Source organism: Bactrocera latifrons, unplaced genomic scaffold (genome assembly GCF_001853355.1).
Source record: "Bactrocera latifrons isolate USDA-ARS-PBARC rearing strain unplaced genomic scaffold, ASM185335v1 scaffold_36, whole genome shotgun sequence".
Taxonomy (NCBI): Eukaryota; Metazoa; Arthropoda; class Insecta; order Diptera; family Tephritidae; genus Bactrocera; species Bactrocera latifrons.
In genome coordinates this window covers 1,252,733-1,267,452 of record NW_017537001.1, presented here as the reverse complement: position 1 = coordinate 1,267,452, position 14,720 = coordinate 1,252,733, and the positions used below count along the sequence as shown (strand labels likewise).

The following is a 14,720-nucleotide window of genomic DNA, read 5'->3' as shown; positions in this document are numbered from 1 at the left end:
ATAAAAAATTAACATCAAATTAAAATAACAGAAAAAACTTAAAAATAATTTACAATATTACAATAAAATTGATCATAAAAAAATATTAAATAAATATTGCACAATATTTTTCATATAAACTTCTCAGCAATACATTGTGACTGTGTTTTCAACACTTTTTGTGGGAAAAAACACATTTTTTGGCACAAAATAGTAGTAAAACAGCAGCAATACAATACACACGACCCTTGATTGCTTAAAGAAAATAATAACAACAAACAAATTTTATTTCAATATAATTTCGGCACATTTATGGCACAAATATACTTTTATTGAGTTCATTTAAACGCTTGACCCAAGCGCAGACGAGCAGTGAGCGGTGAACGTAGATGGGTGGTGGTGGTAGTGGTGAGTTGTRGAGCACAACACGTGGACACATTTGGTGGACAACATTAACAGTTATATATGTTTTACAGTTGTGCATATGATGATGCGTCTATACATATGCTTGTATGTTTGTATGTGCATGTATACAAGTAGCTAGTGATGGTGGCAAACACTCAAGGAATATCACAATGTCAGCGTTATACACTGTGCGGCGTGAAAATAGAGCAAAGAAAATATCACACACAAATCATAGTTTGAATGAAATGTAAAAAGGGCCAGCTGACAGTTAGATAAATTAAGTTGCCAGCGATTGCAATATAAAAATACAACAAAAACAATTATTTATAAAACACAACTGAACGAGCGCAAAAGAAAGTTGGACTGCAGAAGGCGGGAAATGGAAGATAACGGGTGTTATGTGGCATATACATACATATACATATATACACATATGTACAAATATGTATGTATTATGTGTGGTAGATTATTTTTTTAATTTTTTTGTTGAAAGGGTGGTGTGTTTGGCAGCCTATGGATCTGTTGCACAAAATATTACAAGGTTTGACTTTTAATTGTTTCAAGTACCCAGGTTAAGTGTAAACAAGTAAACTACTAAATTCCTTGTTTTTTTAATTTATTCCTTGTATAATATGCAAGTGTGTCAGTTACTGCCTATAAATAAATAAACGATATGCGGTGACTCATAAAGTAGTTCGTTAGGATAAAGAAAAATACTTTAAACAATATATAGTGTATGCAAAATTTAGAGAAAAAAATTGTAATATTTTTTTGCCAAAAAGTTACTTTAATCTTTTGGGGATATGAAAGCATTTAAGTTCTGTATAATTTTGCTTTCTAAACGTTTTTATTTTATTATTATTATTTTTTTGAGAATGCATTTTATCTGCAGTCTATTTAATAAAATAATGAGCAAATTAGATAACAAAATCATAAAAACGCTGTGCTTTACAATTTTGGACACGAAACAAAATAATTTCTATACAGATTTGTAATATTTAAACTTTAGAAAAAAAATATATAAAAAAAACTATCTGTGGCATATTTTTCTTTMTCTTACAAAAACTATCAGTGACATATATGCATGTCTTAAGGCACTTTTTTTATAAAAATATTTTTCGAAAATCTTGAAATATAAAATTTTGAATATAAAAAAACTAACAGTGGCATATTTAACATTCTTTTATAATAATAAATGTTTAAGAACTTATATTTTTACGAAAAATATTTTCCAAAAATTTGGAACAATTCTATTCTAATAAATGTTTCGGTTTTTGCGAGAATCCAAAAAATATCTTTTACGATTTTTTTTGAAAAAAAAAAATAAACAAATAAAGAAAACGATTCACAGGTGCATTTCATAGCAAAAATTAATATAAAAAGAAAATAAATAATCTYGATAGTTCAATGTGTATGACACAGTGGTCTGAACTGAACAACTTTTTCGGAGGTTGTAGCGCTGCTATGAACAATAATTTATGCTGAATTCGGAGTAGATGTTTTGTCAAATAAAAAAGTTTTCCARACGTAGAMATGATTTTGATCAGTGASTTTGTATGACATCTATATGTTATAGTGATTCGATCTTAACAATTTTTTCAGAAATTGTAGCACTTCCTTGAATTGAATAAYGTGTGCTAAATTCTATGAAGATATCTTGTCAAATAGACAATTTGCCATAAATGTATAAGTTCAATCGAAGAGTTTGTATGACAAACTAATTGAAATAAATGTATATCTTTCAATATTGCAGAAATCAAAATTAATTTAGGAAAAGTCTATAAATCTAARCACATTAAATTTGGATTCTGCAGGAGAAACATACACAAAAACATAGTACTCAGAGCCTTACATAAKACGTAAAAAATTAAATTCTGAGAAAATATTGCAAATAAATTTACCAATAGAAATTAAATATATACTCAAAAATTTTTTGTTTTATAATTTAAGAAACAACCATATACATAAGTATGTATATGTATACTGTTAGAAAAATATCGATATATTTTATAAATCGATAATATATTGTTTCATAAATTAAGAAAAAGGTCATATAGTGTTAAAAAAATATATCGATAAATGACATATATCGATATCATATAATGTTAGGGAAATATCGATAAATGACATAAATCGAACCACTACAGTTTTCAACTCAACAACTTCTACATAACCTATATGTCGTACTATATATGTATTTGTGACTTAATTTGCATTAACATAAAATGTGTAGCCTACCATTAGGCGCATTTCTCATTTACGACATTGTTATTGAAATATGGATACCACGGCGCTCAACAACAAACTTTATGAGTCACCTTGCACACCTTATGCATATATTTATGATTTTACTTGCATATAACTTTACGAGTGTACTTGTACTTGAAGTATGTATGTGTGTGTTGTTTTGTATAAATCAGTTATGAATTACATCTTTCGACTAACATATTTGGCGAATTTACAAAATAATTTACACAAATTGCTGTGATAGTATATACAAGTAGGCAAAGTGTGCGGWAGAGCGAAGTTGAAGACAAAACGTGTGTGAGAGAAGGAGAAAAGTTGACAAAGTAGAATCTATGAAATCATACAAAGGTGGAATACTAGTACTTATAAAGGAAACCGAAGAAGTGATTGCAAAATATATCGATAAAAAAAAAATAATATAACTGTATACAATCCAAGAAAATGAAGGCAACTGAAATAACGGAAAATCTTTAGTAAAAAAATAAATAATTGGACAATAATTGATAATTGTTGGAAAAAGTAATGATAATATTTAGAGTAGAATTGTAAACCAGGCATGCTAACCTGGACTTAATGGGAATGCCGGTGGTTCGCCCAAATCTGTGTCCGGACTGGAACGACCTTGACTACTACTGCCACAACAACTACTCACTGGGGACGATCTATGAGTTGGTGTGAAATTAAATCCATTGTTTATATTTAATTGAAACGTTGATGAGCGACTGCTATAAAAAATGAGCATCGAGAGAGAGATAGAGACACAGAGAGAGAGAGAAAGAGAGATATCGAGGCGCGCGTTGTTGGACGTGATTGGATTGATTTGGTTAGGTTTTCATTTGGCTAATTATTCAATAATTTCAAAATTTTGMTTTAGGTGAACGGGTGCATTTGATGTCTGTATATCAATGTATGTACATGTATGTGTTTGTAAGTGTATTTGTATTAATTTGAAAATCGATAATTATGTTTGATGGAGCTACGGATCRGTGCATGATTGCTTATCGCTGATTGCATGTGTGCAAGTGCTTATTCCAATTGTTTTTTGTTGTTTGTTTATTGGGTGGGCGTTAAATGTGTGCGTGAGGGTGTTGYTGGCATTTTTAAGTGTGTGCGTATAATTCGCGCGCTTCTATGCTTTCTGTTGATTTGAGTATATCCTTTGTAATTACCGTTTGCTGTTCAGTTTATATGTATTTGGGTGTTCGTTATTTTCAAATTTGATTTTTTTCTATGCAAATGCGTGCTGTAGTTTCAGTTTTTGATTAAAAACAAGGATTCAATATAAACAAGCTTTTTATTTTTAAACTAAACCGTGCCGAAATTATATTTTTTTCCATACAAATGACATGGCAAGCAAGTATGTATATCTAAAATTTTGAAAAYGTGTGTTGGTCTGTAAAAAGATATTGACGTTTTTTTTTCATACAAAAATTCAGTCAAAGTTAAATAACGTCACCCAAAACGCAAACTAACGTATCATCAAATTCGAAAATCGCTATCAGATATACATAATAATCAATATATGTATAACCAAAATTCAAATTTGTTTCCATATCATTGTATGATAACCAATACATAACCATTTTACAACCGCGACTAAAATTTTGTTTCAAAGCTTTTACCTTGTCTGTAAACTTATGAAAAGTGATGTTACGCTATTTTTCATTTTAGGTAACGATATAACTGTACATCAAATGACTTGTGCCTTCATTGAAATGATTTACTCTATACATTCTGTGTTGCTCATACGTCATGGTGTACTCTTGCTTTGGAGACAGAAATGCSATGTTGAGTATATGTGCAAACTAAAATGGTTTAGGCGCGATTTAAATTTAAAAGCGCGTTTAAAAAAATATCAACTTGGAAAATAACGGTCACCGTTTTGTGTATGTACGTGCTGAAGATATCATTGCTCTAAATTTTTCTTATGCAAACTTATTTAAATATGTTAATAATTATCGTATATTCGTCTAATTTCTCATATTAAGCGGGAAAAAATCAAAAGCTGACGCGAGTAGTATTAATTTGAATTATGATATAATTTTTAAACATTTTAGCTAATGAATAATTTTTAACTTACTACTTTTTATAAATTTTAGTGTTAATTTTTTTTATTTTTTTATTTCGTTTCCTGTAAAGCATATAGGAGTATATATAAAATCGCAAATAAAGTCATTGTTGTTGCGTAAATAAAAATTTGTTTTAAGTTTTTGCTAGAATTAGAGAAGTGAAGACGTTATTAATTAGGATGATGGTTACAGTTGAGGAAGGTAATATTTAGGGAGTGAATAGGGTATACAAGCTGCGCCGATTTAGACTTGACTCAGTTTGCGAGACATCGAACTGAATTTTGGCACACATCCCTTTCTCCTCAAGGTGGAGCTACTTTATCGAACCCGAGGATAACACCACTTTCTGATTTAGCTCCCACATAAACTGAACAATCGGAATCGAGTGCTTGTATGGAAAACTTTTTTGTTTCAAGCGATATTTTCACGAAATTTGAAATGAATAATTATCTAARGCAACGGTACAATCTGCAAAGCAAAAAACTGTATAGATCGGAGCACTATAGCATATAGCTGCCATACAAACTGAACGATCACTATGAAGTCCTTGTATAGGAATTTTTTTCATTTGACGGGATATATTTACGAAATGCGGCCAAAATGATTGTCTAAGACAACGCTATAATATCCGWATACATTTTTCAAATCGGACCACTATAACATCTAGCTGCCATAGAAACTGATCGAACAAATAGAAAAAAAAAGTTAAGYTCTTGTAAGGAAAACTTTTTTGTTTGACGAGATATCCTCACAAAATTTGGCATAGGAATATTATCGAAGACAACGTTATAATCTTCTAAATTATTGTTCAAATCGGGCAACTATAGTATATAGGCGCCGTAAAAACTTGCGATTAAAAAAATTAAAGTTAAAAAACAAAACTTTTTGGCGTGAAGGGTATTATGGATTCGGTGCAATAAAGCTTAACTTTTTTTTATTAATGTTAATTTTTAAATTATTCATTCTTGGTATATTATTATTTTTTATATATAATTTTTCTTGCATTCCTTCAGCGAAAATAGAAACTTCCAAAACAGTGGCTTTATTTGCGATAAAAAAATATATATACATACATATACATATGWATATGTATATACATATATTGGGATGTACTCTTTATATTTGTTTATATAAATCTTAACCTCATTAGGCTTCAACATTTACGTAATTGTTTAACAAGTGGCTCTCGCCTTTCGTGGGTCGATCTGTATCTCTTCTCTTTGCATGGCGCTCATCTTCACTATAGCTGTTGTTGTTGTTGTTTTTGGTATTTAGTTGTTTGATTTATTTCTTTTTGTTGTTGTGTATTACTTATTTAGCATTTCAGCTTGGTGGTTAGGTGTTGTTTGGCTGTTGGTATTTGATGTTTGGTGTGTTTTGGGTTTTGAAGGTATTTGGTGTTGGGTGTCTTGGTGTTTGGTGTAGGTGTTGGCTAGTGTAGGATGTGGATGGGAACGTTAATGAGTGATTTGTTCTTGTGATATGTAGATACCTGCTCTTTTTCGAATTTCTTTTATGCCTATGAAACCACCAATCGAATGCATCACTCAAATCCGACGTGCTGTTGCTGCCCTTCAAGTTCTGCTGTTCGTGTCCCTCACCACCGTCCGATAGCGGCGACTGATGCTGGTGATGATGAGGCTGATGGTGGTGGTGGTGATGGAACTGCTGCTGCTGATGATGAGAGTGGTGCTGGTGATGATGATGTTGTTGCAACAACGGATGCTGTAAGTGAAGCGGTTCGTGGTGATGCGTTTGTTGTTGTTGATGGTGGTGGTGGTGGTGGTGCTGTTGGTGTGTCTGATGCAGTTGCAGCATATTAGCGCCGCTACAACTGATCGTCAATCCCAAACGATTATTATTATTTATGTTGCAAGTGTTGTTGTTGTTATTGTTGCTGCTGGAAAAGCTGTTAATAAATTTACTAGCGGTAGTAGTAGAAGTAGTAGTAGCAGCAGCGTGGCGACGCTCATCAGCGACCATTGAGGTGGGCGCCGATGTGGAGCAATAGGAGGCATTATTAGCAACAACGGCAGCGGATGCGCAATCGGCGGCAGAGGTGCAGGCGTAGGCGTAGGCATTGGCGGATGCGGATGCGATGACGGAGGACGCATGGCATGTAGGCACATTCAGGGAGGAAGAAGTAAAAGGATAACATTCATCAGCCTCAAGGGTGGTGGCTGTGGCGCTCGCACTAGCGCAGGCGCTGACACCGCTCGCGCTAACGCTAGCGCTCACATTGGCACTGGCAGCACATTCATCACACGCGCACACAGGCGACGATGCACACAAATCGAATTCACGCTCAGACGCAGACGCTGCAGATGCCTCGCTAGAGGAGCAATTATTTAGGCTTCCGGTGTGGCATGCGGAACAAGTGGTAGTGGTAGTGGTAGTGGTCGTGTCACGACTATTCGATAAATTTGATGCTTTACCCGTCAATTCCGAATGCGAATGCGAATGCGCATGCGTGTTGTCGTCGGGCGGCCCCGGACCTGTGTTACATATACATATATACAAACACACACATATACACATATGCATATATATATATATTGTACAGATATAAAACACACACATATACACATATGTATGTATATAGTCAAATATGCATGTAATGGTAGTTGATAGGTGACACAATCGACACAAGGGGAAATATGCAGTTCGGCACCCAGTCGTTGGATCGATAGTCGGGCGACGACGACGTTATGCGTGCAGTTTTGGAGGGCAGGGGGTCGCGAGGTTGGTGGCGGTGACGGTGACGGTAACGACGACGGTGACGATTTCGATTTCAATCCATATCGATAGTGTTGTTGGTTGTGCATGGTGTTATTTAATTGTTGTAGGTGTGTGCGTACAGGGATGTGTGTGTGTTGTTGTTTTTTCATAGTGTGTGCATGACAGGCATCATTTCAACGTGCAACACGTACGCGGGTTGACAGTTGATTGCAGTTGTCGATTGCAGGATAAATGCACAGCGAGTTTTCCATTTTTTTTTTTTTTTAATTTTTTATTTGTTGTTTCATTCATTGGTTGGTACGTTGTTGGTTTAGTTTTTGGATTTTCATTCATTTCAGGTATAATTTTCAGTTTGAAAAAAATACAAATTTAACATTTGAGTTGCACATTAAAAGAAATATGCTTTAAATACGCTCCTCGGTGCAAGAGGAAGGCATTTAAATTTGWTTTTTAAATAATAAACAGAGCAGCTTACAACAAAATTAAATCGAATTCACTATAAATAATGTTAAAAAAATAGTTTACTTATTGCCTAGTGGTTGCAATAGTATAATTTGTAAAAGTATTTGTAAWATAAGAACCTATGATTTGATCTGATTTGTTTAGTTTGACGCTCGGCACATTGTTAGACGGCTTGCAAATTCTCTTCAGTTAATTACTACATACATAAATGCACTAAAATTGTTATTCATGATGTTGAAACGCGCGCTAAACAACAAGGTTGGTATTTTTTTTTTAGAGAGTAAGTTGAAATAAGAAAGTATCGAAACATAAATTAAATATCGATTAAGAAGTTAAATTAAAATAAAATTTTACAAAATTAAGTGATGTGTTGCAAACACATATAAACGCTAGCAAAATATACCAAAAAGGGTCTGCGAACTAAAGTTTTTTATGTACAGTGCAGCAAAACGAACATTTCAGCATTAAAAAAATATAGCGTTACAAAAATGTACATTTACAAAATAACCAATTTACATACATATGTACAAACATTAGGGTGTCTGTTAAAGAAATTATCCAACGCAAACAAGCTCTATATATTTACATATATACATATATATAATTTSAATCTAAACCGTGCGTAAATCATTTCACATTTTCTAAGTATTTTACATGGAACAATTTCAATTTTATCCTAAGCAAACTGATAACTTTGAAACAAAGATTTTCCATACCAACTTAGCGTTCTCCAAAAAAGTAAATTTTTTTTTGTCTTAATAATTATTACTTTACATTTTTCATTAATTTAGTTAAATTTTTAAATCGATAATCGACATCAAACAATCGATAGTTTTATGATAATTTTACCTTTTCGCCTAATCAAAATTATTTTACAATTCATATTSTAGTACCAAATTTAGCGCTCTTCAAAAAAGCTCACATATTTTCTTAAAAAMATCCTTTGAAAAGTTATACGCAGTCAAATTTATACTTCAAAAGTACGCCATGTCGTATAAGCAACAGAACAATTCTTTCAAATGTTTCACATAAACTCTGTTGCTCATACGCCATGGCGCACTGTATGATAGCTGTAGCTTACCTTTAACTTTAGYTTTAAATCATTGGTTTTGTGGAAAAAAATCATTGCACCTGTTTTGCAGAGCGTTAATTTTAGCAACGGTATACAACACATTGTAATGCCATATTATTTACATGAAAAGTGGCAAATGGCAGGCACGGTTTAGATTGAAAATAAAGCGTATTTTTAGCTTGAATATTTTTTAGGACAAAAACTCAAATTTCGTAGGAAAAAATAAACACTTGGGTAATAACGAACACCCTAATGTACATACATATGTATATRAGTTAATAAAGGCAGAATACTTTTAAACGTCACAACATTAATATTAATTATTATTTAACATCATTGATATCAAGACGCAAAAAACAGTAAGATCAAAAAATATCGGCACATCAGAGTTGTTGACCGGTTATAACCATTTTTCCAGCAGGAAAAAAAGGATTTTTTTTTGTTTTGATGTGGAATTTTCTTTATCAAATAAATACTTTTTTGTTTTGAGGTGATATTTTCTTTAAAAACATATTGTAAAAATTTTAGAAATTAAACTATTTTATTAATTATATTTAATGTACTTTACTAAACGTCAATTTGTTTTGAAATTTAGCCAATCAGGGTGGCCGCTGAAAAAGCTGACTGGCGGTATRCAAATTTTTTCTGGTTAAAAATCTCTGAAATCTCTAATTGAAATTCAAAAGTGGATATAACTGCTTCATATTCATACTATTGAGTTAACCTCTAATTATTTTCCAACTTTGAATTTCTCATTTGACGTTTAAAAGCTCTGCTCGATAAGGCAAATAAGTGACGATGTAGTCCGCAAACTTAAAAGTAAAGCGAACACAAATTTTCAAATCAACAACTACCTTAAAACATACATACATACATACATACATACATGTATGTAAATAAAAACGCACATCCTTCGTACATACAAAGAAACGTGTGTAAGTACATGCAGATATTTTCAAAAACACAAAATTTATAGAAAAATAAAAAATAAGAAAAATAAAAACAAAATACTTTCCAAAATAATTATTATACACAAAAAAGAAACCTCCCGAAAATAGCGGTGCTTGCACTTTTCACAATTCAAATTCAACTCGGCGTGTTTTCACAAACATTATATAATAGTGTCAAAAACACAGTTGTCATGTGAAAAGAAAAACAAAAATGTTGCACGTTCCTTGTTTGCGAACACAGCAATCAGTGCACAAAAACATAACAAATAATAAAATATGTTGCGATCAAGTTGAGAACGAGTGTGTTGAAAGTGATTCTTAATGAACTGAGTTAACGATACAACGAACAAACGAACGAGCGAGCGAGCGAACAAACGTAAATAAATAGACAATTGAACAACAACAAAACACAGTTTCTGGTCTCTGAGCATGATTTAAAAACTAATTGGTTTTCTGGGTGGATGTTTGGCTGTTCGATTGATTGGTCGGTTAAACGATTGACTGCTGGCAAGGCGCACACATCGCGCTTCTTCTTATTTACATGGCAAGTCAAAATGCTAAGTACATCAACCTTATGCCTCTCACGACTGAGGCTCTGTCAGTTATCCAATTGAGTTAAATATGTTTATATATTCATTAAACGTTTTTACAAGAAATTTTCGTTAATAAAAAAAATATTTACGCAAAATAATGAAGAAATGAAAATGTTTAGCGTCAGATTGTGAGGTGATAGGAAGTTTGTGTGTTTGAGTTTATGAGTAGAAATAAAGGTCGATATTTCTTAATTTAGCAATATTTTCTTGTTAATGTGGTAAGTGGTAACTAGTTCCAGGGCAACCCGCTATTTATAAACAATAGGCTAAACGAAACTTGAACTTGTGCGAAAATTAGCTAAAGTGACGTCAGCAGATGACRGATTTGAGTCACTGGGAAATTATGAAAAACGATTTCAGTTTAATGTTTGTGTTTCAAGTCACAAATGAAGCAACACACAACATCAGAACCCACTGCAAATTTTAAACCATTTATGAATGAAAATAATTTGAATTAAAGKGAGTAACATAAAAAGTTCTTCATTTCTGTTCATGTCAAATAATTTATTTACAAAATGTACACGCTAAGTCATTAATTAGGCTTTGAAAAATTGAAAATAATGAATAGTAAAATTTGCTTTCTCAATATTTATTTAATTTTTTTTTCGATAATCAATACTAAACAATTTATAGTTTTATCGATAATTTTACTCATTTTCCCACAAATAATTACTTTACATTTCTCATTAATTTATTTAAATTTTTATCGATATCGAACAATCGATAATCGATTTTTTTTCTTCTGCGACTAATAATAATTATACTAAATATTTCATTTACTTAAATTTGTATCGATAATTTATATCAAAGAATCGATAGTTTTATGGAAAATCGTTAATTTTATGCTGGCGCGATAATTTCCAGGCAAAGTCGGTTAGTATTCTGATTTCAACACATAAAAACTTAAAAAATACCAAAACTGACCAATTAGAATTCAGAGGAAATGTTTAATATTTATCAATAATTTGTTGAAATTTTTTAGCAATAATCATTGATCAGTAATTGATAAAAAAAAACACCTATTCACGTTATAGTAATACTTTTTTTTTGTAATTTTAATTCGGCAATCGATAGCTTTTAATTATAGCATTAGGTCTAAATGGTTAGTTTTTATATTTCTACATCAGAATTAATTTTTTCTCATATTTTTAAAATTATTTATTTAGTTAGAGAAAGCGAAATCGATAGTTTTACGATAAATCGCTAATTTTTTTGATCGTATTTTTTTGTACTGTATTTTTAATCGGAATTTTTGTATAAGATTCTAAAGTTAATATATGAAATGTTATCAATAACGGCGAAACTTTAGCAGAATGATCAAAAAAAGACAAGTTGTATGAAATAATTACTTTTGACGTAATATTATCTATAACAAGTAAGGAAGGGCTGGATTCTATTCATCCTAAGCATAAATATGCACCTTTATACGAAGAATACGCTCTCTCATTTTATTAGTTTTATTAAGATAACTCATATATTGCACGATATATGCGATGTAAAATCACCCGGAAGTTTGGAAATATTAGGTACATCTATGGGGCCTCAGGAAAGTATTGACCCGATTCAAATCATTGTTGGTATACAAAGACAGGAAAGGATTCTCTCCACATTTCGATAATATATATCTCATGCACTGACCGATATTTTGGTTAAAAATTAAACTATGGGCTCTGGCGTCTACATATTCAGCACCGAGAGGCTTGAACAGTTTGGCTTCCATTTATACAATATTTGCACAATTTATATACAGACACAAGTATAATGAACATTATACTAAGCGTAACTGCATTTATTGATCGTACAGTATATATATTCTACCCATATAAACTTTCTGTGCGAAACTCCGGCAAATACAGGTTCTCCAACTTATACTCGTATTAGGTTGTCAAAAAAAGTCTTGCGATATTTTCGCTAGTTGGCGCTGAGAGCGCGTAGTTCTAGTTTTATTCGTCGCATCGGGTCATGCTATACCTTTTTGGAAAGCTTATTTCACGCGCTAACACGTGTTTCATTGATTGTTGTTTCTTTTAAGTCGTTCGTGAGTTATAGCATCGCAAACATGGAGCAAAATAAAGAGAAAATACGGCATATTTTACAGGACTATTACGATGAAAGCAAAAATGCATCTCAAGCCGCCAAAAAAAATTTGTGCAGTTTATGGACCCGATACAGTTTCCATTTCCACYGCACAGCGATGGTTTCAACRTTTTCGTTCTGGTGTACAGGTGGTCGAAGATGCGCCATGCTCCGGAAGGCCTGTCGTCGAAAATTTCGATAAAATCGCTGAATTAGTAGAAAGAGACCGGCATAGTAGCAGCCGTAGCATCGGTCAAGAGCTGAGCATGAGTCATCAAAAAATATTTTATGAACAATTGAAAATTCAATAAAAATACCGCAAGACTTTTTTGACAACCTATTATTTCTGATTCGTCATTGTGCGGCGAAAATGAGCTACCCAAATTTCAATAATAAATAGAATTACCCTAATCACGCGTCATTCTGTTTTTGAACTTATTCGTGTGTGCACAATAAGAAAAAATATTTGCGAGTTCCTCCACAGGAMTTTAGACCAACCGAAATGAGTCAAAGTGTGTGACTTCAAGGGGGGTAACGGCGGGGATGAAGCCGTCCAATGTATATAAAATGGAGTTCTACACTGAAATACATATGTACTTCGGATATGAATTATGTACAATGTTTGTATGTATGCATGTTTGTATGGGTGGCAGCTTAACAGCCAGTCTGYACATGTAAATAATTGTTAGTAGTCAATGTTGTGGGTATGTATGCATGTAGTAGTATAAGAAAAGCAAGAGTACAAAAACAACAACACAATAATTTATTTTGGCTGTTTTTACAATTCTTCTCAAAGTATGTATGTATAAGACGAAAAAAAAAAAATAGTAGGCTTATAAGAAGCGCATCTCGACAAAGCRACACACAGTGTTGCCAAACTGAGATGTGATGATTGTGCGCATGAATTGAATAATGAAATAAATGGGAAAAAGCACGACAAATAAATCAGTTGGTGAAAGAGAAAAATTAAAAAAAAATAATACAAAAACAAATTAATATTAATGAACACAAAAATTAAAGAAAMAGCAAATTGAAGAAATTAACGCAAAATTAAATCAGGAGCCGAAAAGTCGAAATAATAATAATAAATTACTAAATAAGAAACCAAGGAAAAAGGAGAACTTAGAGGAGTTTTTCATTGTTTACTCTTTATTAATCACAGGCACCGCTTGTTTCCAGCTGAAAATCGATTAGTTTTTAAATCTGTACTTTGTACGCACTAAATTCTAATATTAATTTTCATAAAATTGTTTTAGTACCAATTTTAATAGTTATTTTATTTTTAAGATAAACAACGCTAGTGTTGTTGTGTATTATACACAATTTGCGTATTATGGAGCATTCAAAACGTAAAATCAACTATTTCATTCCATTTTAGTAGGCAAACAGTGTTAGGTTTTAGTTTAAGGGGTTTTGTAAAAATAAATGCAGAATTTTAATTGCTGTTAATACGCTTTCGGTTAATTTTGTTATTTGATTTTTTGTTTTTGTTTTATTGCTTGTTTTTTTTGTTTTGTTTTTCATTTTAATTACTATTTTGGCATCGCAATCAACATTCCAAACGATTTCTACTAAAAAAATATATTGTTGGTATTAGTGTATACAAAACTTTCTTCTTGCTCTTTTTGTTAAATATTTTATTTAGCACACAAGTATGTTTTGCTTGTGTGCTTTTATGCTTTTTCTGTATTTTTTTTGCACAAAAACGTGTTTTGTCAAAAGTAAGAAGAAATTCGCATTAGTCTTAAAACAAAAGTAATATTTCAAACTAAATTTACTAATTATTATTAACGTACAGTTATGTATATAAATTCTTTATATAGTCTATTTCAACATATGTATGTTTGTGTAGTTTACGAATTGCACTTGTACTTACTGTTGTTGGCGAGTAGATTTTCGTGCAACTTATCGCGTTGATCCTCGAGCACCTCACCCAAATAGGCGGCAACTTTGCGTGTTATTTGCTCCACATAAGTGTCCAGTTTACCCAAATCATCGGAGAGACCGACCAATTGATCGAGTGTACCGACCTGCAAGATTGGCAATGCTTCTTTAGAAAAAATTTTAACAGATTTATCTACAGCAGAGTGAACAAGGACTCAGAGTAATGTGGAATTTTAATATAAAT

The 14,720-nt window shown here is 32.0% G+C and overlaps 2 protein-coding genes across 4 annotated transcripts in view; both read right to left on the bottom strand.

Annotated features, from left to right (window-relative positions):
* Nucleotides 1–14,720, bottom strand: part of LOC108971810 (V-type proton ATPase subunit C) — a 32,896-nt gene that overhangs the window by 5,862 nt on the left and 12,314 nt on the right. For all 3 annotated transcript variants that reach the window (XM_018938099.1, XM_018938101.1, XM_018938100.1), the window contains one exon: nt 14,469–14,622. In XM_018938099.1, the coding sequence (XP_018793644.1) occupies nt 14,469–14,622 (154 nt within the window). The remainder of the gene's footprint in view (nt 1–14,468; nt 14,623–14,720) is intronic.
* On the bottom strand, nt 3,191–7,267 carry LOC108971809 (V-type proton ATPase subunit C-like). The gene is made up of 2 exons (XM_018938098.1): nt 6,193–7,267; nt 3,191–3,356 (listed from the first exon to the last, which is right to left on the bottom strand). The coding sequence occupies exons 1-2, from the start codon at nt 7,242–7,244 to the stop codon at nt 3,191–3,193; spliced, it is 1,218 nt and encodes a 405-aa protein (XP_018793643.1). The 5' UTR covers nt 7,245–7,267.

Coding starts and splice junctions, on each gene's coding strand:
- LOC108971809 (XM_018938098.1), bottom strand. CDS start 7,244: ATGCATATGTGTATATGTGTGTGTTTGTATATATGTATATGTAACACA. Junction 3,357..6,192: donor AGAAATTCGAAAAAGAGCAG/GTATCTACATAT, acceptor CATTTTTTATAG/CAGTCGCTCATCAACGTTTC.